This window comes from Rhinichthys klamathensis, unplaced genomic scaffold (assembly GCF_029890125.1).
Source record: "Rhinichthys klamathensis goyatoka isolate OS25496 unplaced genomic scaffold, OSU_Roscu_1.1 h1tg000127l_1, whole genome shotgun sequence".
Classification (NCBI taxonomy): domain Eukaryota; kingdom Metazoa; phylum Chordata; class Actinopteri; order Cypriniformes; family Leuciscidae; genus Rhinichthys; species Rhinichthys klamathensis.
Genome location: NW_026606664.1, coordinates 5,664,742 through 5,692,348, shown reverse-complemented (window position 1 = coordinate 5,692,348; position 27,607 = coordinate 5,664,742). Strand labels below are relative to the sequence as shown.

Sequence of the window (27,607 nt, the reverse complement as noted above, 5' to 3'; positions counted from 1 at the left end):
ATAAAAGCCATTTTAATTGTAAATGTATTGAAAGTCTTTTAACTTGACGGGCAATTTCCAAAACACGAGGGGGGAAACTCGCACAGCGTGCGAGTCTTAAACGTTTGTATAAAATTAGATCGATTTTGTAATGATTTTAATCTTCCTCGTTTTAATCCATCAGTATATTTATATATAGCTTCTCGCTGTCGTTTTTATTTGTAATGTCTGTGTAAAAGAGTGATTATTATAAGGTTTGTAGCAAAGTCTCGGGTAGATTCTGTTGACAGGTGTCACTCATGGTTCTATCAGTCTATTATGATCAATTACGGCAAGCTGAATGTTGTTCCTCTAGCTGATATCATCTTCTATCAGGGTGAAGAAAGAGAGATGACAATACATTGCTTGTGCTCCAGAGCTTACGTCAAGTATGTAACTTATTTGTGTTGAACAAGATTGCGTTTTGATCAACTGATATGTGTATGTGTGTGCCTTAGTGCGAAAGTTAGAATTTAATGCATCGATGCGTACCTGCTGAAAATTACTTAGCTGGTCTTAACTGGTCTGAGCAGCAGAAAAGTGTCTAAAAATGAGACAACAGAACACAGGCTAGACTGGTAGACCAGTTAAAGGGATAGTTCACCCAAAAATGAAAATCCTGTCATCATTTACTCGCCATCAAGTTATCCCAAACCTGTATGAATTTCTTTCTTCTGATGAACTCAAAAGAAGATATTTTGAGATTTTAAGATTTGACTAAACAGTTGATGGGCCCCATTGAATTTTTTTTTTTTTTTTTTATGGAAGTCAATGGGGTCCATCAACTGTTTGGTTGAAGAAATTCATACAGGTTTGGAATAACTTGAGGGTGAGTAAATGACGATGGATGGAATTTTCATTTGTGGGTGAACTGTCCCTTTAAGATCACATACCATGTCAACCTAGTGGTCAGTGTGACACACCCTTGGGTTTTCAGTCACTATCTGTCTGTTTTACTTGGAGCAGATCCATTTTTTCAGTTGTTGTCCTAATATGCAGTCCTGCTAAAAAACAATCAAGCATAGGATGGTTTCTTGCCTGTTTACTGATATCAAAACACATTTTCTCTTATTTTCATCCACAGTGATCGAGAATTATATCGGTCAGATTTTAAAGCCATTCTGAGTCAGACTGACAATCAAGGTACAGTTGTCCTGTTAATTTCTGATTATGGAGAATTATGACCCTTTGCATATCAACTAGCTGACATTGAATTTTGCCCAATGGTTCTCAACAAAACTTAAGATATTTTAAAATTATTTCAAATGAGACAAAACAAGCATTCAAATAAGCTAAAACAATTTAAAAATCAAGATATTTCTTATTTTAATTCACCCGCTCAACAACTGTTCTTCTCTTTGAAATAGAGTGATAGATTATGAGATTCAAAAAGAATCTCATAATCTATCATTCCTATTCTTATATTGAGTCTCATCACCAGGTGGTTACCCTGTATCCTTGATAAATGTTAAATTAAATTTTGCAACCTACATATTTCTAGTTCTGCTAAGCTGAGCTCTAAAATATTTTATCAGGTAGGAATTGTGTGTTAAAAATATATATATTTAAACAAAAAATTATCCTCAATCCGTATCCATTAAATTACAAGCAACAGGAAAAGTCATGGTGCCTTTGAATATTGTTTTTGACAACGGGGGTCCTTGGAGTCAAAAAGGTTGAGAACCTTGACGGTTTTTCATGATTTTCATCTGCAACATGTTATGGTCAGTTTTTAGCTTATAATGCTCAAATATCTACACTTTGGGTTTTTTGTTTTCAGTAGATGTTGAAGCTAATGATGGGGAAGAGCTTTTGGAGAATCCTAATCGTTTTGTGGATGAGGAAGAGGAGGAGGAGGAGGAGGAAGAGGCCATTGTTGATGAAGAGACCATGCTTATGGCCAGTTTGGGGCTTCCTGTGGAGTTTGCCAGCTCATCAGAACAAAGGAGAACTGTATGTCTGTTGGATGCATGATGACCTTGATGTTATTGGGAACTATGGCTGTCCATTTATGTGGGAATATTTCCTATTATTATAATATTCATTTAAAAATCCTTGCCCCAAACCCCCCAGCTCCATGTTGTCCTCCATACATTGGGGTCATGATGGTGTACTGACTACTGGCTAGTAGACTACTGTGATGCCCACACTAGTGTCTGCATTGAGCGTGCCTGTCAGCCACATAGGGGGTGCTCTTGAGCACATTTTTGTACCATGATTGGGACATATACTGTCTTGTGGACTTTAGATATTTATATACACTACCAGTCAAATATTTGGAATAATTAAGATTTATCATAACAATAATATAAGTATTTTAATGTTCACCAAGACTGCATACAAAGACTGCATAAAAAATACAGTAAAAAGTAATATTATTAAATATTATTACAATTTAAAATAACTTATTTTTGAATATGTTTTAAAATGTAATTTATTCCTGTGATGGCAAAGCTGAATTTTGTCACATGATTCTTCAGAAATCATTCTAATATGCTGATTTGGTGCTCAACTATTATTGCTGCTCAATTATAAATAATGGTTCTTATTATTATCAATGTTGACCATTTTTTGCTACTTAATATTTTTGTGGATTTTTATTTTTTTTAGAATTCTTTGATGAATGGAAAGTTCAATGAACAGCATTTATTTTAAATATAAAACTTTTGTAACATTCTAAATGTCTTTACTGCTACTTTTGAATGTAACTTTTACCCCAACCTTTTGAATGATAGTGTCTCACGGTTTCCAGAAATGTTTCTGAAGAAGCATCAAATCAGCATATTAGAATGATTTCTGAAGGATCATGTGACACTGAAGACTGGCATAATGATGCTGAAAATTCAACTAATTATCTTTTATAATGTAACCATTATCTTTGTGAGGATTCTGATACACCTGGCATTAACGTGCATTTTGTATTCAAATACTGTGTAGACATTCTTGAACTGGATTGTGTTGGCAAATAATGAAAAAAAGCGTTAGCATTTACACATTCGTCACACGTAGGTCAGTGGTCTGATCATAATGTGTCTCGGATACAATGTGTCTCAGGTTTATTTACACCTGGCTTTTTATATATGCACGTGTAAATGCCCAGACGTGAACCTGTGAGATGATGAAATGCCCAGACTGTGAGTCTTTGGATTATCCTGTGCAATGAAGCTTTTTTTGTAAATTGTCATTAAAGAATGTTAAGTTTTACCCCGTTTACTTTAGGAAATGACTTGGCTGTGGCCCAAAACTAATGATTTTGTCTCATTTTTAAGGGCCTAGCGAGACTGAAGAACAAAAGAAGCATCAAGCACTTGGAAACCCCCCCAGATTATGCCGACACAGACGAGGACTCTGAGCAGAAACAGCAGTGTGCTGTGAGTGACATCGCTGAGACCCCCGCTGAACTGACGTGTCCCATGTCAGAGGTGGCCTGGCTGAGGTACTGGGAGCAGCACGGGGAGGGTCTGCTGTGGCAGAGCTGGCTGGAGAAACATCCCAAAAATTCCAGCAGTACAGCGCAGGAATGTTCCCGCTCGGAGGCAGACTGGGACGAGCACTGCCAACAAGCATACCAGTACTACTGGGAACAGTTTCACTACTGGGCCGCCCAAGGCTGGACGGTGGACGAGTCCTATAGCACAACCACTGCTTCTGAGGAAGATCAGGGCAGCCGAGGAGAAACAGAGGAACTCAAGAATCAGACGGAAGAAAGATTGAAGGCGAACGCAATCAGCGTTGCAGATCTCATAAGCAGCCTGAGCTTATTGACTGAGGAAGTTGACAGCGATGATGGCGACCAGCAGTCTTTGGTCTGTAACTGTGCTGATGAGCCCTGTGATGGTGGAAGCCGCAAAAGGTCATCTTCACGTAGAGGCTGCACTGACACTTCGGGTTGGTGCATGTATTTTCAAGACCTCTTTGTTTATTAGCTATGACTGTGGTGTTCCCGCAGTGATGCTAAACCCAAATATGTCAACGCCTTCCTGCTCCATGACCTACTTTCAGCGTATTGAATCTAGTGCAGATGTAATATAAGTTAAGATTTATTCTGTCAGTCACAGCATGGGCCCATTGTGTGCGTTATATTTTCTGCCTTTCAGAATTACATAATGACGTATTTTTAAACTCATTAGAAATAAACAACATAGAATAATTGAATGGTTATTAACCACCCCCTAGCATTGACATGCTTAAACTACCATCAAAATAAAGGGATAGTCCACCCAAAAATGAAGGTTCTGTCATTTACTCACCCTCATGACTTTATTTCTTCGGTGAAACAGAGAAGATATTTTGAACAATGTTGGTAAACAAACAGTTTTGGTGACCATTTACTTCTATTGAATGGACAAAAAACACTGAAACATTTCTTAAAATATCTTCTTTAATGTTCCACAGAAGAAAGAAAGTCATACAGGTTTGGAATTGCATGAACATAAATAAAATTACAGAATTAAAAAAAAACAGAATTGTCCCTTTAAGTAGGTGGGCTCCGATATGTACATTTTTGCTGATACCGATAACCGATAAATCTTTATATTTGAAAGCCGATAACTGATATATTGGCCGACAATTTTCAATCCAAATTTGTATATATTTTTTTAAAAGCCTGATTAAAAGATTGTCCCAAGCACACAATTATAATGTTCTCAATATAATTTTATGTAGCCTATGTGACAGAATTGCGCTGCACATATTGCACTTCACTGTATTTTCCTTTTTCAAGTGATTCCAATTATATTTCAAGCTATTCAAAACCATCATGGCAAACAGTGCGCATCTCAGCTGAAGGAAATAATCCATTATTTATCTGCTTTAATATATATTGGCCAAATTTTGTTATTAGGTTGATAACAATAACATTAAAAATAAACATATATGGGCCGATACCGAAATGGTGGCCGTTATATCGTACATCACTACCTTTAAGTATCTTTGTACCTTATGCATTTATTCACACATTTTTGCATATTTTAAAGAGCATATTTAGAGTATTGATTGTGTTGATGAGAGGAAGAAATAGCAAACCTGCATTTTGGTTTCTTGCTGTAATAATAAAATATAAAAATCCAAGTTGAAGAACACTTTTTATCAGCCCTGTAGAGGATCACAAAGTAAGAAAATTATCAGTTAGAGGTGGTTGTTTAGTTTTTTTGTTTTTTAAAGTCTTTTAACTTTTTGTAATCAGATGTATTTCAGATAAAACAAGAGGGCTGGTTGCATGGGTAAAAAAAAAAAAAAGTAACAGGGTTGCAAAAGTAAGAGGGAAAAAACAAGGCGTGTATTAGGCAAGTAAAAAAAGCAGACAATTAAGGTGTCATGTTGACTTTTTTGACTCCAACCTTTTTTTTTTTGGTGTTGGCCTGCTCAATATGCTCTGATGGAAACAGCTGTGATCATGATGTCATCATCGCACTGTTGGAATCATCAGGATATCAAGCCACAATTCTGTTCGCTCAATGACAAATGCTCAATGTGTAAAAGCAGATCGTTTTCCCCAGAGCTCTTTTTTTGCATCCTAAGCTTGGCTCTGCCTGAATGTTTAATGCATCACATCAAAAGATGTCAGATGTTGAATGAAAGGAGCATGTGACTTTGGCCTATGCATTTTTAATGTCTGTACATGTGAAGAGCGCAGGCTCCCGGGTGCACGAGTTGATCACAATCCACTCGCAATCGCTCTAAAAATGGCTCTTGTCATCCTGATTGGCGGGCCATGACTGATGCCATCTAAACAGCAGCCTTTTTTGTACCGCTGGAACGGCTCTTATGCCGTATACATCAGGCAGTTTAAGACTCAGACACGTTTTCTTATAATGATAACGTAGCTATTATTTATAGTAAACTGAAAGTGTGTGATTTCAGATGGCAACATGAAACAGACCTCTGCGCCGTTGAATAATCGGAGTGGACAACCCGTAAAGAACAGATCTAACAATGAGGATCAGAGCGATGATGATGATGAACCTCCAGGGAACAGACGAACTAAAGTGAAGAGAGCGTAAGCTGTCGATGTGTTATTCAGTACATTGTATTGTATCAGACTTGCATGCTTAATGTTTATGGTTTCATGGTATAGTTCTGCAAGAAAAAAACTTATTTTGTCATAATTGTTTCACTGATTTCATTCCAAATCTATTTGCTGTTATTTTTTTCCATGGAACAACAAAACTAAACATTTTAAAATAATAGTTTGTTACACAGCACTTGCCATACAATGACAGTTCATAGTGACCAGGGGCTGTCAAACTGTAAAAACTTTCCAAAAAACACAAAAATATTATGTAATAGTGGTCCATGCAACCCATTTGCTATATTCCAGGTCTTTTAAAGTCATGATTTAAATATACACTACAGCTCAAAAATTTGGGGGTCGGAAAAAAAAAAAATTCAGCATGGATGCATTAAATGATCGTAGTAACTTTAAAGACTTTTGCTGCTCTGTTCACAGTCATGAGCTGGATGCTGAGGAGCTTGCGGAGGTGCCGGTTGAGGAGGCGTGGGACGTTCTCGGCCTGAAACGTAGTGCCCAGCCTAAGTAAGAACCCAGACAGAGGCTAGACACTGTTTTACTGCTTTGAAAATAATCAGGGGCTCTGTTAACATCCAAATGCTTTTTGTCTTGGCAGGTTTGACAGCGTTGTGAAGCTGAAACCAGTCCAGGGTCCATACGCGGGCAGGAGGAGTGAGAACAGAAAGCCCCCTGAGGAAAGAAAAAAAGCAGCCTGCAAGATCAACAAGCACATCTTTTTTACTGATGATGGACCACAAACCACAAAGCCAAAGACCAGCAAAGCCCTTCAAAAAGTGAGTCGGTTAATTTTTAAAGACATAATTCACACAAATATTTAGTCAGGAGTTTTGAGGAATGTTCACACTGAGCAAAGGCATACAGGAACCTAGCAAGGACAAATCAAGCTCCAAATATGCCATCTGGTTGTTTTGTTTCACTGTTATCACAAAGTTCAAATGTGAAGGTAAAAAATTATAACAGAATTTTCATTTTTGGCTGAACTATTCCAATATGTTTTGTTTAATCATTCTTTAGTTTTGTCTTAATTTGCCCAAACAGCTGCATCAGGTCAGCCAAAGACAACTTTGGATTTTAGGGCTGCAGTGAAGTAGATTAGATTTAAAAGCTCTTGGGATGCAGTATTCTAATGAAAACTTTTTAATTATAAAAGTTGAAAAAAAAAAATGAAAACAATGGCATTTACCCATATACCCTATCAGTTATTTCTCACTGATAATGAACAAAGAAATAAATTAAGAGCAATGAATGCAAGGCCTATGCACAGAGCTGACATTAAAATAAAAAAAGTTCTTATAGTAAAGTACTTTTTTACATTAACAAAAGACAAATTGACTGTTTACCTCGCAGAAATGGTATTTTTATTCACATACACAGGCATATTACTTCAAGATACAATACTGTTCAAAAGTTTGGTGTCGTAAGGTTTTTGAAAAGTTTCTTATGCTCAACAAGGCTGCATTTATTTAATCAAAAGTAAAGTAAAAACTGTAATATTACATTTTAAAATAACTTAATAAATTCTGTCTCAGATGTCACATGATCCTTCAGAAATGGTTCTGCTGAATAATATTTTTGTGGAAACTGATACATTTTTCATGATTCTTTGGTAAATAGAAACATCAGAAGAACAGCGTTTATTTGAAAAGGAAATCTTTTCTAACATTATAAATGTCTTTATAGTCACTTATGATCAATTTAATGCATCCTTGCTAAATAAAAATAATATTTTTTTTGTTCAAAAAAATTCTGAACCCAAACCTTTTAACATATATTACCAGTACCAATGAATGGTATGTTTGTTTTTTGTTTTTTTAATACTGAAAATTTTGATATCTCTGTCAGATATGTTTTTAGAGACCTTCTGGTGGATAAAGTTGTCACTATTTTATTATGCAGTTTGTAGTCCTTCATGCTTAAGATCCTCTATACCTCTAGACAACCAAATGTATGGTCTAGATTTGATTGAATTACTTATAAAAAATAAAATAAATCGGAAATAAAAACCTCACAGATATCACAGGTGTTTATGTAGCCTAGCTAAATAACATACAGCTCAAAGAAAATAGGCCTAAATAATACAAAAAATAAACAAACATTAAACATACTTAACGAATGAATTAAATAATGAATCACTGGTTTATGAAGAGAATGTTACTGATCAACTGCGGTGAACTTCATTTATTGACTCTTTTCTTGCTGTATTTTCTGATCGCCCACTCCCACTCGCAGATAAGGTAAAACCGCCCTCTCCAGCGAGATTTGCGTCGGGTCCCGCGGTATCCCAATCCCAATGTAGTCCTCTAGTATGGTCCTCAACTGCAGTACTTCAACTGAACGATGAAATGCGTATGTTTGTGTTGTTCCCTGAGGTTTTATTGACACATGGATTTTGTGGGATTACATGTAAGATGTATCATTCTGGTCGCCTTACTATGGATCAGTGAAGCACAGTGTAAATTGTTCAGAGTTGTGTGTGTGTGTGTGTGTGTGTGTATGAGAATACAATGGGCAATGAGCCAGAAGCGGTGAGGCTGACACTTTATGCACTCTGCACAGAGCTGCTTCATCTACCCTCACCCCATCCCATCACAGCGCTGTCCTGCTTACTGCACGCTGTCAGCTCCCGTCAGACAGACAGACCGCTCTAACCTCCAGTCTCACCCCTGACACTAACACACACGTTCCCAGCTGTCAAACACACACAGGACAGGTTCAAACTTGGTTACTGGCATGTTGAATATTCAAGAAGAAAAGAAATGAATTGTTTTCTTCAACCAAGTGCATCTAGTCATCTTCTAAATGGACTTTTTCAAGGTGGATCCCCTTCACCCCACTGAATTTTAGCCAGTAAACAGACTAGACCAATTTACTGCAGTGCTCTAGAATCGATTTCTCTGTAGCACAAATTGATCTGGTGGAAGACGAAAACTTTACTGCAACAGACATTATCACCAGTATCTTTTCAGGCTGGATGCTTAAACAAGGCTTTGTTGGGGCTTCCTTTGAGCACATTGAGTCCTGCATTTCTACTGCCTGATCCCAGACTTTTTCATTCCAAGGATCCATCAGATTGAATTATGTAGTTTTTATTATAATGTAAGAATCGTATTTGTCTGCCTCTTTAAGCTACTTTGCTGGAAAAAGCCTTTGGTGGAGATAAATCAGTAAAATAAATATTTCAAGGACTTTGTGAGGGTTCCTGAAATGTACACTACCATACACTACCAAATGTTTTTTTAATACTAATACTTTATTAAAGATTTTTTTTTTTAGCAAGAACACATTAAACCAAATCAACATGGATGCATTAAATTGATTAAAAGTGACAGTAAATATTTTTACATTGTTAACTTTTACATTCTATTTCAAATAAATGTTGTTCTTTTGAACTATTGAATATCAAAGTTTCCTGGGGGGAAAAAACACTATCATGGGCCCCGAAAATATTAAGCAGCACAATAGTTTTTCAATATTGATAATCAGTGTTGGGGAAAGTTACTATGAAAAGTAGTGCATTCAAATATTGCGTTACTCCCTTAAAAAGTAACTAATATCGTTGCTTAGTTACTTTTTAAGAAAAGTAATACGTTACGTTATGTTGCTTTTGCGTTACTTTTTCTCACTTGGGCTGAGCTTGTTTTTTTTTATTACAAAAATCTATTTTTGGGGGGCAAATGTAAAAATGCCCTGTTACACCAAAATTGAACTAATAGGGCTGAAGGAAGTGCAAATTCACGAGTGTACAGTAGAGGGCGCAGCTCAAACAAATCTTTCATGTGTGCTGCCATTCTGGATAGCAAAGGCATAGGATGCAGGAGAAGAAAGTTCAACACTTACTTCAGTAATACTAAGTAATTTTTGCTTATGGTTTCACTGAATCATCGAAGGGCAGCACCAGCAAGTACATTGTTCAATAAAGTGAGATCAAATGCATACAAATATTTATTTTATTTTACGTGTTTAATTATTGGAGGTTTGCGGCGTAGTATTCTGATTTTGCATTTCACTGGTTTTATTCATTTTGAGGAATACTGAATCTTTTTTTTGTGCAACTGAGATTAGAAAAAGCATGCTCACATTTAGTCTAGAACTACAATCACACACAACGCCTCTGCACTTACTCACGATTTTTCTCAACATGGGGACAAGAGAGCTCTGTCAATAAATGGGAATTTTTTCATTGTTCTTATTTGAAAAAGTAACGCAGATATTTTGTTGTACATTTAAAAGTAATGCTTTACTTTGCTAGTTATTTCAAAAAAGTTATCTGATTACGTAACTCGAGTTACTTGTAATGCACCCCAACACTGTTGATAATAATAAGAAATGTTTCTTGAGCATCAAATCAGCATATACAAATGATTTCTGAAGGATCATGTGACACTGAAGACTGAAGTAATGATGCTGAAAGTTGAGGTTTGTCATCACAGCAATAAATTACATTTTAAAATATATCATAATAGATAAGTTATTTTAAATTGAAGTAATGTTTCACATAATTGTTCTTGATCTAATAAATGCAGCCTTAGTGAGCATAAGAGACTAATTTAAAAAAAGAAAACGAGTGTATATAAACTACTAAAAACAGTAGTGTATATTTTTCCCAATATTAAAATATAAGATAAACATTTCTGTCTGAATTAGCCCTTTTAATAATAAATATTGTTCAAAAGCCCATTACAGAAAATAGTGGCGTACAACTAGTGATTAGACTGTGGTGTGAAGTATTTGGGTTTGTTCCTTCCTATAAAAGCTGTACGTTCACTCATACCCTCACAGGTCCAGAGTTTCCTGCAGAAGGTTCAGACTGATGCTGTCTCTGAGGAGCTGACCCCGGCCTCTATGCCTGAAGCTCCGATCTGCCCATGTGAGAGAGCGGACGAGGGCAGTTTACCTACACGAAACGAGGAAGAAGCAAACAATAAGATAGATGAAAAAGAGCGTGAGAAGACTCCTGAGCTCAACAGAACATGTGAAAAAAGTGAGGAACATCAGCAGAACATTCAGTGTGTCTTCATGCCAGAGCCAGAAGAAATACAGGATGATGATTCCGATCCCAGAGGAGAGCTGCATTCCTTAGACGTCCCTGACTTCTTGCTCCCAGATGCTCCTGAGCACACCGAGGGAGGTCAGCCTCAATGTGCTCTGATACAAATGAGATAATCACTGGCTGTGCTCCTATAACATACAAGCCAATGATTAACACAGTTAGGCTTCTCATTTGGTGTTCACTGGCAATTTGATATGCTCACACTGTTTTCTTTCCCAGCAGAGAGTGTGCAGGCCTTTAAAAAGAACAAGAGAAAGAACAGGAAAAGGAGAAAAGATGTGGAGATGCCGCCTGAGATTGCAGCAGAACCTGAGCTGGCCAAGTACTGGGCCCAGCGCTACCGTCTGTTTTCCAGGTTCGATGAGGGCATCAAACTTGACCATGGTGAGTCAGCACAAAGCCACCATCTTTATTTTAGGAAAGTCATGAATTCATTTAATTTATTTACATTTACTTGTATTCGTTTAGCAGACTATTTTATCCAAAGCGACTCACAAATCATTGCTAACAGCATCAGGGACATTAAGTTATATATTGTGAAAATGTGTCTTTTGATGATGTTTTGTATGATGTTTTATTACCTTAGAAGTTAATATGAACTAAGAATGAACAATACTTCTATAGCACTTATTAAACTTAGTTAATGTTAATTTCAGCATTTACTAATACAATTATTAAAGTGTATTAGTAAGGATTTTTAAAGTGAGGGCAAGGATTTTTTTGGAATAACATGCACCAATGAATCCTTCACAGTAAGACCTGTGGATTTAAATAACAAATAGAGAGCACGCTGAGAACTGCGGGACGGAGCAGGATGAGATGTATTTGTGAGGTTGTACAGCTGTAGGTGTGGGCTGAGCTGGCTGTGTCTGCAGTGTGTGTGTGCTGACACGGAGCCCCTCGCCCATACCTTCTGCGTCAGACTACAGAAAAAGAGAGGGAGCAAGTGAGAGCAAGACGGCAGGCAGCTTTTAGGGCGCTCAGGAGAGCACTCTTTTTTTTCCCCATGCTACTCTTTGCTCAAATAGAGTGCTCAGCCTCAGAGGAGGACAACCTTTAGCTCTGGTGCTTTACCTGTGTTCTCTTCTCTACTGTTAAAGTGGGTCACTCCCTTAATAGATACAGTATATTAAACTAGGCATAAACCTGCTTGTTAAATGCTTTTCGCTTGTCTGAGTTTGTTTTATATAAAGAATTTATTTGTTCCTTTATACCAGTGTTTCCCAACCCTGTTCCTGGAGGCACACCAACACTACACATTTTCCAACTCTTCCTAATCGATCACACCTGAATCAACTCATCAGCTCGTTAGTAGAGACTCCAAGACCAGAAATATATGGGTCAGATAAGGGAGACATCCAAAATGTGCACTGTTGGTGTGCCTCCAGGAGCAGGGTTGGGAAACACTGCTTTATACTATAAAGAGATCTTATTTGCCATTTATTATTTGTATAGCTTGAGCATTTAATGTGGCAGGCAACAAAATTGCAGCGCATGCTTATAATATGTTATCGTGAGTTGGTGTGGACGCTAATATAGTTATTGTTAGTTCCTTTTTTATGTGAACGGGCCTTAATTCATTACACAGCGAAAAATGATATCTTATATGAAGTTATAAATATTCTTTGACAAAAATCCTTGAGAATTGATTTACTTGAGATTTACTTCTTATATGAAGTTATAAATATTCTTTGACAAAAATCCTTGAGAATTGATTTACTTGAGATTTACTTGAGAAGCAACACTACATAAGATATTAAGACTTGTTTTCATAGATTGTATCTTTAATATAAGTGTTATTTGTCTTACTGCACTGGCAAAAAAACTTTTGTTGTTGTTTTTACTTCAAATAAATATCTGCCAGTGCAGTAAGACAAAACATTCTTCTGAATTAATTAATTAATTAATCGTGTATTGTAATTGAAACATGTATTTTCTTAATGATGTATTATTTGAAGCTTTAATATCTTTGGCAGGGTTGCTTGATAATTTCATCTTGTTTTAAGGATTTTTTTATGAAATAATAATTGGAAATAAGATTTTTTTTGCATTTGCATTACAAATTTAGCATTTATAAATTAATTTTTTGTATTATTTAGCATTAGCAATGCCTTGGAACCACCTGCATCGTAGGATCATGGCGGCAACTTATGCTAAAGTACCACTAACATTTTGGTTAGAAAATGTAAAATGTACTTTTTAATGTTAAAAGATTTGCTCCCTGTCAAGTAAGTCAGTTTTGCTGTTAAATTTGATGGTGCAAAAACCATAGTTTTGGTGTAGGATTTAGTTTTTAATAGGGCTGATCTTGGGAAAGATGCCTTTTAACATCAGCACCAAAAGTCAAACGGTTTTCCTTCTTGTTCCATAAAAAGTCCCGTTATTTGGGATTTGAAAATCTTTCCTCACGGACGGCGGATTTCCCTTTTAATTCTTTTAATCCCTGACTAATGTGTTTTTATACGTCTCTCACTTTCGAATCATAACTCTTTCACTAAGCATCTGGAATTCTGTTTGAAAGTGAGATCAGAGCCTCGTATCTATTCCCTTATTCATGTCAACAGAGGCAGTAGCCCATAGACATAATGAGCCTCTTTTCCTTCAGCACTGCCTGATTAGAAAGAGGAGAGCGAGAACGAGAGGTAGATCAAGAGCGTGGGCTGAATTTTGTAACTCCTACACCTCCATCCAGGCATTGCAGATTCCAAGTCAACATGAACTGGCATACACAAACCATTTAACTTTCGCAATGTAAAAAATGTCCGTATGGAGCTATTCTGTGAGACTTAGGTGATGTCAGGCAAAAAGGAAAGTTGTTTCAGTGATGGAGAAAGGTACTACATTTTAATGAAATACTTTTTTAGTTCTGATGAATTGAGCACAATAGGACCAGGAATGTGTGTTCAATTCTGTTTTAATGTTAGGATTTTAAACATTCTATTCTCAGTTGTACTTTTGTCTGTTTAATATTTCATACTTTTAATTGTCCTTTTTTTCCCATTCAAATTAATGGCATGTCATTCTGTCACTTAGAAAAAAGTCAAACTGCAGTGGACACACTTGATATTGAAAACTATATTTTTTTTACAACACTTTAAATGTAGCTCATAACTTACAGTATATAATGTGCCATCACGGAAAAAAAATTATAATTGCAGTTATTTAACTTAAGTCCCTTAAAATATGACAATATTCAAAGATCAATGTAATCAAAAATAATATTTATTTAAAAAATCAATATAATAATTTACGTAGAAGCAATTCTCACATATTTAAATGTCATCGTGTTAACACAATGTAAAAAAAACAAAAAGCAAAACATTTTAAAGGGCTATTTTGAAATGTCAGTGGCCTATTTTTTTTATATTGATAATTGGTTTTGCATCTCTTCTGTCCTGATCACAAACTTAACCATAACATTTGTCAGTGATGTTACTGGATGAATAAAAAAAACATGTTTAATAAGGTTTTTTCTTATAACAAAAAGAACTGAGCATATAAAACAATACACAAAAAAAAAGTAATCAAATGCTTTAAACAGATTAAAGTGCTGAAGAATTATAAAGAACAATAGGTAACACTTTACAATAAGGTCTCATTAGTTAACATTAGTTAATGCATTAACTAACATTAACAATGAGCAATAGCTACATTTGTTACAGAAGTTATTATTCTTTGATAACATTGGTTAAAAAATATCATATGATCAACTGATCATTATTAGTTTAAGTTAGCTCAGGTTTTGATTTGAATAATATATTAAATGTTGAAACTAACATTAACTAAGATTAATAAATGCATTAGAAGTATTTTTATTGTTAGTTAATGTTAACTAATAAATGAATTAATGTTAACTAATGGAGTCTTATTGTATAGTGCTGTGACGAGCACCATTGCGAATATAAAAATATGATTGACTGTTTAAAACATATGAATACGCCATAGACAGTATAAGAAATGGACAGAGCCATCTCATTGGAACTCAGTTGAGACAGTTGAAGCCCATTTTTAGCGATTTCTGAGCACTTCCGTTCCTGACGCGCAGACTCAAACCGACTCAAACTAAGCTTGATGACGTGAGCAACCTGTCTGACAGACGTTAATCTTCTAGTAGCTGTGCGTGAAAATTTCCAACGTTAATCTTGCAGAGACGGGGAACTTGAGCAAAGAGTTCTTTGGCGTGAGTGAGCAGGAGTAAGTATTCCGTTGCTTTTATGGACTCATTATCTATGGGCTTCTCCCTTGACGGGACGTCCCCCGATTGCCTGCGAGCTTCTCCTCCTGTCTGTACGGTAATTTCTGTACAGCGCGACAGAGAGTCGAGTGGTTATGACGCAATCGTTAGCCTATTTTTACTAAATCTGTTTCTACGGGGCCATAATGTAACATAGAAGGTAATGGAGCCCTTTATACATTGTCGTGTTTCTTTAGAAATAAATAATGGACAAATGGAGTCTTTAAACGCCTCAGATGTAAAGTTATTCGCTGTCAAAGTGACGCCAAAATGAATGGGAGTCAATGGAAATGCTAACACAAGTGAAGTTCTGCTACAACATGGCGGCACCCGGCCGGCTTCAACTTCCGGTCGATGGATTACCCCCTTGGAATAGAGGGAATGCATTAACGTCACTTCCCCGCCGGAACACGCCCCCCTCAGCGGGACTGAGTGGCAGAAGAGCTGCTGCGTGACTGGAGTTAATAGGGGAAACTGCGTTAACGCGAGTAAAACGAACTATTATCAGTTTAAACTAAAAGTTGGACTCGATATAGTGTTCCTTACAACTTATCAAAGATCCAGTGATCCATGGATATTGACATGCAGCCAGGAATCGTGTTTCCTGACATTTATATGTGCCTGATTTCGACGCCGGGGAAATAAATGAAGACAATTTGCCTGAAAACGTTTTATATAAATACAATATAGATAGGTCTAAATCCGAGTGATCACTTACATTAATGTTATACTGTATATCATCATATCGTCCAGCCCTAAAACTTGTATAGTTTTTTGTCAGTTTATTTAAAAACATCCAATTATGCAGAATATAGTCTGTTCTGTAGCTTTTTGCAGTCTGTAAAAATATACAGTACCTCAGATTTCTGGTCAAATCTAGTTGTACAGTCAATCGCAAAGCTCTTTCCCGTTTTAGATGTGTTTTGTGTGATTTTCACGGCATTCACGCTGAAAACAAATGCTGCCGCTCAGTCTTTTTGCCACTTGTGGGCGTGACCGCATTCACTCCGGCCGACGGTGACGTCATGCGCATACCCTCTATACGCTGATTTCACGCAGCCGCCATTTTGAAATGGCTCCGGTGGGAAGATAACCGGAAGTGCCGCCTTTAATCACAAAAGAGTCGTGAATGCGATGGCGTATTGTTGTTTTAATGTAAAAATGAGTTATTCTAAAAATGTACATACATTTCTTTCATACTTTAGACTATATACAGTGAAAATCATTTATAATTTTTTTTTAATATATATATATAATTTAGAAATTAAAAAAAGAAGCAGGAACAAACTATATACATATCCTATATTTGATATTAACATCCAATAGTGTAAATCGCGGCAGCAGCTTCAGGTTGGTAGTCCAAGGCATTGTTGTTTATCTTTACTTCCGGGGTTCTTCCCACCAGAGCCTCTCTTTCGATTTCAAAATGGCGGCTGCGTAAAATCAGCGTATTGCACGTCAACACGGACAACGACCACAACGCAGAAGTATGAAAACCGACGCGTACAGCGGCGTAGGTCCGACACAGAAGTACGAATCAATCTGCCATTAGTGTTGTTTACATCAGAGCATGCCTCTTTGATGCAGCATTTAAGCATTATCGTACGTTTTATCCGGTTGATGGAAAAATATTCTTAAAATGCATTCTAAAAATCGGAATAATTTTAATAGATAATTATTCACGGTATTTTAAAGTACCCATGATAACAATGCAAGTTCATTGTCATGATATACTGTATTACCAATACCATATATCGGCACATGTCTAATTGTGACTTTACAGTATATCTATATATAATTGTATATCTACAGTATATATTTGAAAGAAGATACAATAATCAATATAGCATGGTATGTTTAATGTAGGATTGATCTTTTTCAGATGAAAATGTCACTGCTATTGTAAAATGGCACTAATGAAAGTATTAGTACTTTTTTATTTATTAGTAAAACACATAGTTTTGATTTTCTTCCTATTTGTAAGCTTGTAATAGAAAATTAAGGTCGCACTTGTGAGTTCTCTTTACTCGAGGGCACCTGTACAGCCGCCCGCTGTCCTCACACTGTAAACAGGAAGTGCTGAACGTGGTTTGCTCCAGACTAGTGATTGTTACTTTAGCAGGTGTTCTATTCTCAGTGGAGAGAAAAATACGAGAGGCGGAAAAACAGAGATGCGTTTGTAGAGGCTAAAAGCAGATGGTGTTGGTCTCCACAGAATCAGAAGAGGACATGCTCCGTTTAACTCCACTCTCTCTGAGCTCTCTGACTGCTTCTGCTTCAGCTCAAATGCAGCACCTTTAAATGATGAACATCCAGAGAACGAGATCCAGGAGTCTGATGCTAGTGTCACAGCTCTAGTTTGCAAGTATGATGAAATGTTTAGAGATACAGCAGGAGTCTTATCTTGAACATATTATATGGTTTTGTACTGCTTCTCTTAGAAATATATGGTTTTCTGGCATCCCATGATATAGGAGTGATTGCTGATATTTTAAATTTCATAGATATCAGCTAGATCATCCTTTTGTCAACAGAGGCTCCTCCTAAAATGGAAATAGCTATATATTTAGAGAGGGAGAGACAGTCTTTGACGTAAGCAGAGCCATGCTTCAGGTCTTCAACTAGAAAATGAAAGCTACAGACTCCCTCTGGTGGTAAACAATTCTACCACATTTGCAATAAAAAGGAGCATTTAGGTGCATTTAATTCTAATTGGAATAGTATTCTTAATAATCTTAATACAATGATGCAAAAAAGAATGCATGAACTGATAAAAGCCTTTTCATTTGAATTATGATGTGCATAACATGTGACTGTGTTCTGTCCACAGAGGGCTGGTTCTCAGTGACTCCTGAGAAGATAGCAGAGCACATTGCTTTGAGGGTGCAGGACAGCTTCAGCGCGGAGCTCATTATCGATGCCTTCTGTGGTGTGGGTGGCAATGCCATTCAGTTTGCCCTCACTGGGAAAAGAGGTACAGTTGCCTTTCATACTGCCACAGAACCATGTCAGCACAATCCTACCATGCTAACACCCATATGTTGGTTTCCATTGTCTTGAGAAACCATCTGAAAATCTTTTTTGAGATATGAGATTTATAACAGTTTTGACATCTAAAAATGTGTTTTAAAAACACATTTCCATAGTGCAGGGTCTATTAATTTATCCAAAAATACATTGAAAATGCAAAGCACACATGTGTATATATATATATATATATATATATATATATTACATTTCCAAATTAAAATTAATTTAGATAATTTAGGATCTTTCGTAATTCGTAATATTCAAAATTTATCAATATTCACAATATCTTAAAAAAACATGCTCACCAACATGCCATTTATTTGATCAAAAATACAATTAAAAACAGTAATAATGTGAAATATTATTATAATTGAAAAATAACCTCTATTTTAATATATTTTAAAATGTAATTTATTCCTGTGATGGCAAAGCTGAATTTTCAGCATCATTACTCCAGTCTTCAGTGTCACATGATCCTTCAGAAATCATTCTAAAATTCTGCTGATTTGGTGCTCTAGAACAGCCTTTCTCAAAGTGGGTGCCGCGGCACACTGGGGTGCCCCCTGACTTTGTCAGGGGTGCCGCCAAAAAATTACGTAGGCTAAAAATATATATATATATTTGAATTTACATAAATACATTCTTCTTCTTTTTAAACATATGAACGTATTAATAAAATTGTAAATTAATTTTAGATAAATATATATATATATAAAATTAACCATAAAAAACCAAAAAAACAAGACCGAAGCAAGACACACACACAACTTGACGCAAGTGACGCAACCCATAGCAACGCGTTATAGCAACAACACCGACCGCGCGTCACACAGCAACTGCAGGCTCTGACAAACACACATACAAACTATACTATACTTCTGCATAACGTGTCTCTTTTTACAACAAAAATGTGAATTCTGCCGGTATTCAGACAGTCCCATGCATACAGATACAGATCCGGCCTACAATCGCCTACGTAGGCGAAATTTGTTTGACATTTCTAATCGTAAACACAGCCATGTTGAAGCCTGCAGTAATGTTTTTCATTGATGTTATGGCAGTCCACTCTGCTTATTGTTTTTCGAGAATCTTGCACTCCTGTTTGTCATTGTGCACGAAACTTCATGCCAATAAATCATCAGAAATATTGCTGACTTGTGCGCGTCTCAAGCGCGTTCTTTACGCTCGTGCTAATGCCTGTTAGTTGTCCGTGGATTTGCCTATATTTGGCGCTGAAAATGGAAACGTCCTTAGACATGGAAAATCGATTTTACAATCGATTCAATGAACGTTTATGTCTCAAAAATCGATCAGGATTTTTTCACAAAAGTGATAGCCCTGTAAAGTTGTTATTATTATTGTTATTTACAGTTCGTATTATGCTCTGTTCATTACTGTTCTGTCTAAATAAACAGGACATTTGCATTTTCATTTGGGTTATTTTTTAATTTATATTTTACACTGGGGTGCCTTGAGATTTTATGCACTTTTGAAAGGTGCCCCGACTGAAAAAAGTTTGAGAAAGGCTGCTCTAGAAACATGTCTGATTATTATAAATGTTGAAAACATATTTCTTTCTTTTTTTGACGATTGTATACTCGCATGTATTCAAGGTGTTACTTTTTACTTGATGGTTACACCACATGACACTTTTAGAGTCATTAAATTGAACCCTTTTGCCTCCTTATGGACATTTTTGTCCTTTTCAGTTTTGTTTTTTTGATCACTTTGCCTATGTTAATGCTAACTGCATAAAATTTGGCACATGTGTGTATTTTTTTGGGGGGAATTTTACTATTTCACTGCCATTTTCTTTAAAAAATACATTTTGCACTAGGTACACAAAATACTCCCACACACGCCTTTTGGACAAAAATGTCCCCATTGAAACCCATTAAAAATGCACATTAAAAATGCACATTTAACTATATAATGATGCAATCTTTGTTAAGAGGCTTTCATTCTGTTGGCAAGGCTTCAAAATGTAAATTTTTACTATTTTTTACCAGATGGTGCCATTTTTCCAGGTTTGGCCTATAAAACAAATAATCGCTTTATTCCTGTTTTCTGCTTCGGCATAGCAATTGGAAAAATTGTGCAACAGTAATTGTATGGGTGTGTTTGTATGGATGTCAGAGTGTGGTTAGTATGTGTGTAATAAGAAAAAATGTGTGTGTTTGTGTGCTTGTAATTTTTGAGAGAGAAAAAACTCAACTGCAAATCTAAAATCCAATCACTGTGTGCCCCAGTGGAGTTTTCCTGGCACCCAATGGGGAAAATCTGTTACTGCGCCCAAACAAACTCTTACCGAAAGTTTTTTTGAGATATCATTCTCAAATTTTGAACACAACTTTAGATTTATGGCTTTGAATTTATATCAGTATTGGAGTTCAACATGTTTCATACAATATATATTTTATATAAAATAACGATCATAATGTTCATAAATAATTTTCATAAACTTAAACCTCTATGCAACATTTTGCAACTTAAGTCTTTGATCCCAAGCCTAAAATCTGTATGACAGTTTTTTGACATGGACATTTTGTCCATGTCCATTTTGTCCACTTTGGAGCTTTAAGGTTTTTTTTTGTGTGTTAATGCTAACTGCATGAATTTTGGCACAGGTGTGTATTTTTATTGTAATTTTACTATTTCACCGCCATTTCCTTTGAAAAATCTTTTTTGCACTAGGTACACAAAATACTCCCACTCAGCGCCTTTTGGACAAAAATGGCCCCATTGAAACCCATTAAAACTGCACTTTTTAATCCTAGGGCCATTTAACTATAAAAAGATGCAATCTTTGTTAAGAGGCTGTCATTCTGTTGGCAAGGCTTCAAAATTTTAATTTTTACTATTTTTTTACCAGATGGTGCCATTTTTTTTCAGGTTTAGCCTAAAGCAAATTGGCAATTGGATAAATTATGCAACGATATTTGTGTGGGTGTGTTGGTATGTGTGTTATAAAAAAAAATGTGTGTGCATGTGTGTGTTTGTAATATTGAGAGAGAAAAACGGAAAAACTCAACTGCAAATAACAAATCCAATCACTGTGTGCACCAGTGGAGTTTTGCTGGCACCCAATGGGGAAAATCTGTTACTGCGCCCAAACAAACTCTTACCAAAAGCTCATTTTTTGAGAGATCCTCAAATTTGGAACACAACATCTTTAGATTTATGGCTTTGATTTTCTAGCTGTTTTAGAGTTCAACTTGTTTCATAAAATATATATTTTATATAAAATAATGTTCATAAATCATTTTCATAAACTTAAACCTATATAACCTTTTTGGGGATTTACTTATTCATTTTTTTTATTTATGTTTTTTACTTCAGCAATAATCTGCCAAGGGTCTTCTTTAAAATGATATAAAACTTAAATCTGTGCTCCCAAGCTTCACATTTTTATGACAGTTTTTTGACACAGACATTTTTGTCCTCTATGTACCTATGTGTAACTTTTTTTAATTGAGGCACAAGGGTTAAACTTCTTGAAAATTGTATGTATTTTTTTCTCTATTGTGGTCACTTCTTGTTTCCTGAGAAATCGGTGCAAAATATCTGTGATAAAATAAAAGTTGCTGCAATTGGGGAAGCCACTGTGGCTCTTTTTTCCTCCATCATAAATGACTTACTTCTCTGAGCGCACAGACTAAATGCAATAAACGCAGTCATATTGCGTTCGGATTCCTGGTGTTTGGGAACCAATCGTGTGAGACACTTCTCGCAGGGCATTAAACCAAATCATTATGACTACAGACTTTGGCTCATGGATTTCAGAATGATCAAACCAACATTTGAGATTTTTTTTGTTGCGCATCAAGGAATTTTCCAGTAAATGTGTTTCCATCGTAGTTTGTGCATGTCTTCTGACACGTTAGTACATGTACATACTATAGTAAAAACAGTAAATTATGCATAATTACAATTATCTACCGTAACTCAATAGTGAGTACATTTATTTAATTAATATTACTCAGTACTTATTTGAGTAAGTACAATGTAACTTCACCACCTTAAAATAAAGTGTAACCAAAATGTATCTGCCTCAATTGAGTGCATACGTTTTTATGCACATTTTTAGAAGTTATGAGTTTCCATCCAGCGTTTTTTTTTTTTTATGCGATATCCCAAAATGCACATATATATATATATATATATATATATATATATATATATATATACAGGTCCTTCTCAAAAAATTAGCTATTGTGATAAAGTTCATTATTTTCCATAATGTAATGATAAAAATTTAACTTTCATATATTTTAGATTCATTGCACACCAACTGAAATATTTCAGGTCTTTTATTGTTTTAATACTGATGATTTTGGCATACAGCTCATGAAAACCCCAAATTCCTGTCTCAAAAAATTAGCATATCATGAAAAGGGTCTCTAAACGAGCTATTAACCTAATCATCTGAATCAACTAATTAATTCTAAACACCTGCAAAAGATTCCTGAGGCTTTTAAAAACTCCCAGCCTGATTCATTACTCAAAACCGCAATCATGGGTAAGACTGCCGACCTGACTGCTGTCCAGAAGGCCATCATTGACACCCTCAAGCAAGAGGGTAAGACAGAAAACAATTTCTGAACAAATAGGCTGTTCCCAGAATGCTGTATCAAGGCACCTCAGTGGGAAGTCTGTGGGAAGGAAAAAGTGTGGCAAAAAACGCTGCACAACGAGAAGAGGTGACCGGACCCTGAGGACGATTGTGGAGAAGGACCGATTCCAGACCTTGGGGGACCTGCGGAAGCAGTGGACTGAGTCTGGAGTAGAAACATCCAGAGCCACCGTGCACAGGCGTGTGCAGGAAATGGGCTACATGTGCCGCATTCCCCAGGTCAGAAGCGCCTGACCTGGGCTACAGAGAAGCAGCACTGGACTGTTGCTCAGTTTTGCATGTCATTCGGAAATCAAGGTGCCAGAGTCTGGAGGAAGACTGGGGAGAAGGACATGCCAAAATGCCTGAAGTCCAGTGTCAAGTACCCACAGTCAGTGATGGTCTGGGGTGCCATGTCAGCTGCTGGTGTTGGTCCACTGTGTTTTATCAAGGGCAGGGTCAATGCAGCTAGTTATCAGGAGATTTTGGAGCACTTCATGCTTCCATCTGCTGAAAAGCTTTATGGAAATGAAGATTTCATTTTTCAGCACGACCTGGCACCTGCTCACAGTGCCAAAACCACTGGTAAATGGTTTACTGACCATGGTATTACTGTGCTCAATTGGCCTGCCAGCTCTCCTGACCTGAACCCCATAGAGAATCTGTGGGATATTGTGAAGAGAAAGTTGAGAGATGCAAGACCTAACACTCTGGATGAGCTTAAGGCCGCTATCGAAGCATCCTGGGCCTCCATAACACCTCAGCAGTGCCACAGGCTGATTGCCTCCATGCCACGCCGCATTGAAGCAGTCATTTCTGCAAAAGGATTCCCGACCAAGTATTGACTATTGAGTGCATAACTGAACATAATTATTTGAAGGTTGACTTTTTTTTTGTATTAAAAACACTTCTTTTATTAGTCGGATGAAATATGCTAATTTTTTGAGATAGGAATTTGGGGTTTTCATGAGCTGTATGCCAAAATCATCAGTATTAAAACAATAAAAGACCTGAAATATTTCAGTTGGTGTGCAATGAATCTAAAATATATGAAAGTTTAATTTTCATCATTACATTATGGAAAATAATGAACTTTATCACAATATGCTAATTTTTTTAGAAGGACCTGTATAATAGGTGGATGGAAAACATAGAGCTACTGACTCTAATACTTTGGCATTTTTGTTAGTGAAATGTTGTTTTTCTCCCTCTGCCACCCAGTGATCGCCATTGACATCGACCCCATACGCCTGGCTCTGGCACAGAACAACGCAGAAGTGTATGGTGTGGCGCACCGGATAGAGTTCCTGCAGGGAGACTTCTTGCAGTTGGCTCCACGCCTGCGAGCAGACATGGTTTTCCTCAGTCCCCCGTGGGGAGGACCAGAGTACCTCAGTGCTGACGTCTTCAACATCAAGACCATGATGACTCCTGATGGATATCCTTTCAGTCTTACACTCTGTGCTTGTATTCTCTTTCCTTTCAAATGAGGTTTTCACTCAAAGTGGAAAGTTCAAGTTTGTCCTTTTTCCACAACACTCTGTGTGGTATTACGTACCGTAAATACTTTCTAACGGATGTAGTCAAGATGCTTCAAACCACCTGTTTCAACTTCCTTAACCATCTATACATTTGAAATTTTCAGGTTGTCAAAAATGATTTCAGACAATATTGTGTATTTTCTTCCTCGAAATGCGGACATGGAACAGGTAATGGTCATTTATTTACACAAATCAGTTTTAAAATGGTAACCTGAAAACCTCCCTTTGTATATTGATTCTAAAAGTTCTTTTGTTCACAGTAGCATGTGGATTAACTTAACTCTAATACACATCTTAAAATGGTCATCACATTGGCCACAGTGGTTAACAAATTGTTGCTGTTTTGTGGTTGTTCATCAGCATACCCACATTTGTGCTCTCACTGCTCTGTATCTGGTTTTATCTGTTTTGTGCTCCGCTTTTATACGTTTGTGACCAATACTCAGATTTCTTTTGTTCTTTTTTTAGCTTTATTAAACATAGAAGTTGCAAGCATGTTCTGTTAGCACAATACATCAGCCAGTGTTCTTAATTCCTATGTAGTCAAAATCATCTGTGGTTGGTCACTTGGTTCAACCCTTTTAGTATTTGTATCATTAGTACACATGGTTGCTGTGCTTATATTTAGTCTTTGACATATTTCTAGTTCCTGTTATCACTTTAGTGTCTCATATCTGTCCAGCAGTACAAAGTCAAAGTGCCAAAGTCCATCAATGACGACATATACTTATATAATAAGAAATTATTTAGAATTATTTTCACAGAATGTGTTTGTTGACTTTATACCTGGGTTAGTTTAGTGCATATGATGTCTGTCAATTGCAGCTGTATCATGGTTTTTGATTTCTCTGAAAGCTCTTGTTGTCTGATGCAGTGTGGTTGCACCTTTTGAAACCACACTGCTTTCCGGAATATTCTGTGTCAGACTGACTGACTGAAGCAAATTTCTACACTAATATCTAAATTAAATACATCATTACCATTTGCCCATCACTGCACCACTGCATTGTATGTATTAGTGTGACTTGTGATTAAATTCAAGAACAATTTTCCTTAAACCAAGATACTATGGTGGTATTATACTCATACTGATATGTTCATATTAGCAACTAGTGACCACGTTGCCTGTGATGGTAACTCACACCTGCTCTGCCTCATTTCTTCTTCCTCTTTCTCTTCATACCCCTCCCTCTTTCTGTCTTTCACTCTGTATAGATCGCGTCTCTCGCCGGCCCAGGTGGGAAAGTGGAAGTGGAGCAGAACTTTTTGAACAACAAACTGAAAACAATTACTGCATACTTTGGCAGCTTAATTAAGTCAAAAACCTAAAACATTTTATTTCCTTTTTTTACTTCTTTTAGTCATTTATGTTATCTGTACTTATTGCACTTGAATTGTACTCATACACATTATCTGCTGTTTACTGTTTTGTAAAGCCATTGACGATGAATTTTACATACTAATGTGTACTCATGATGCTGCTAGTTTAATGTTTATTTTAACAGTTTTGTTTTTCCAGCATTGATATTTACCTATTAAAATTAATTTGAAGGAACGATGCATGGAAGTCATAAAATTGCACAGCCTGAAACATCCCATGTTTAATTTTCTTTTAGAAAATATCTATCCATCTATCATCTATCTATCTGTCTGTCTGTCAAATAGAACTTACACAGTTCTTTGAGAGTATTAGATAATGTATTACCTTTATTGGTCACACTTTAAATTAGGTGTCTTTAACTACAATGTAGGCCTACTTACATAGAAATGTTAGGTACTTATTGTGTTCATGTTGTATTGAAAGACACGTTTGCTATTGAGGTGGGATTTGGGGAAGGTTATGGGCAGATTTGTTGTTACGGTTAGGTCTAACCCTTGTGCACTGTTCGAATTCTGTGTACACCCTTTATGGAGCGGGTCAAATTGACCCTAATTGGATTCAATACAATTCCTCAAAAATCACACTATGAAAAACAACAAAGATTTAGATACAAACTGTAAACTTTTAATATCAACATTTGTCAAACATTACAAAAACATTATATCTGAAAATATGATTTATAAAAAAAAATTTAAACCAATTTTTGACAAAATTGGAAAATAAACAGTATACCGACTTTTTTTTTTTTTTACATTTTATGCTTTGAACATCATAACTGAACAATAAAATTTTGTTGTATAATGAAATTTTTTTATTTTCCTAAGTTAACTTTCCCTAGTTTCCTAAGACCTAGTTTCCTAGTTTCATTATTCACTCACAGGGAAGTGAGAAACCAAACATAACAAAAACATACATCAAATAAATGTTTTTTTTTATTAATTTTTTGGCTCTGTGAAGCTGCCTTTGAAAATCCTACATAACAGTTTTGGTTAAAAGCAAGGTATTTTACATATCTTGAATATTGAAATGAGAGCTTATTTTACTATCTGTGTCTGACAAAGATTTTCATCTGTAATTTGCAAATAATTCTAAACACTGTGATTTTAGCTTTTTCAAGTGTGTTTGGTTAGGGTTAGATCACTTTTAGCTACACTTGCACGTTAGAACTGGAGTTGAAGTGCCCTTACATACAGAAAATAAATGTTTTTATTTTGTGTCTGTAGCCTACAGTTGCTTTTGAATGGCTGCCTATGAGGGTCAAATTGACCCGCGAACATCACGAACGTAATACTAATTTTGTTTGTATATGTCAAAACACATCAGCATGTTGAAACTTTGCATGCATGTTCATCATGATAAATGAGAAAAAGTGACAAAATATCAAGAAAAAAAACAAAGGTTAACCAGTATTTCCAACAACTAGAAAATCGAAACGGGTCAAATTGACCCGCAACATATGTACACAAGGGAGGGTGGGTTAACGGTACTTTTTATTATTACAGCTTTATAATTACATGTAGGTGTTTTTTAAATGTAAGTCGAATGTAAAAACGTATACCTTACAAGTGCATTGTAAAATGATTAATAAATCTGAGTAGGCTACGTAGCAGGTCTAGTTAAAGACAACTAAATCGTTCATACACATGCATTTATGATAATTCAACAGGGTTTAAAAAACGTCTATTCGAACTGTCACTACCAAATAATATA

General features: G+C 36.1%; 1 protein-coding gene across 3 annotated transcripts; it reads left to right on the top strand.

The window, feature by feature from the left end:
• Window positions 1–53: 53 nt before the first annotated feature.
• tgs1 (trimethylguanosine synthase 1) lies at window positions 54–26,071 on the top strand. Of its 3 annotated transcripts, none has more exons than XM_056256646.1 (13): window positions 54–407; window positions 1,103–1,161; window positions 1,802–1,971; window positions 3,288–3,906; window positions 5,881–6,016; window positions 6,467–6,553; window positions 6,645–6,822; window positions 10,829–11,177; window positions 11,319–11,483; window positions 18,164–18,307; window positions 24,197–24,415; window positions 24,608–24,684; window positions 25,732–26,071. In XM_056256646.1, exons 1-13 carry the CDS (start codon window positions 298–300, stop codon window positions 25,843–25,845), a joined length of 2,427 nt encoding a protein of 808 aa, XP_056112621.1. In that variant the 5' UTR covers window positions 54–297; the 3' UTR covers window positions 25,846–26,071. The 3 variants fall into 3 exon arrangements, with proteins under 3 accessions (XP_056112621.1, XP_056112620.1, XP_056112619.1); XM_056256645.1 differs by having other exon boundaries at window positions 1,799–1,971; window positions 11,322–11,483; XM_056256644.1 differs by having other exon boundaries at window positions 1,799–1,971.
• The last annotated feature ends 1,536 nt before the right edge of the window (window positions 26,072–27,607 follow it).

What these genes read in the sequence shown, in the direction of transcription:
- tgs1 (XM_056256644.1), top strand. Translation starts at nt 298, where the DNA reads ATGATCAATTACGGCAAGCTGAATGTTGTTCCTCTAGCTGATATCATC. An exon ending in CGAACTAAAGTGAAGAGAGC is followed by an intron (nt 6,017 to 6,466) that starts GTAAGCTGTCGA and finishes CTCTGTTCACAG; the next exon opens with TCATGAGCTGGATGCTGAGG. An exon ending in CCAGCAAAGCCCTTCAAAAA is followed by an intron (nt 6,823 to 10,828) that starts GTGAGTCGGTTA and finishes ATACCCTCACAG; the next exon opens with GTCCAGAGTTTCCTGCAGAA.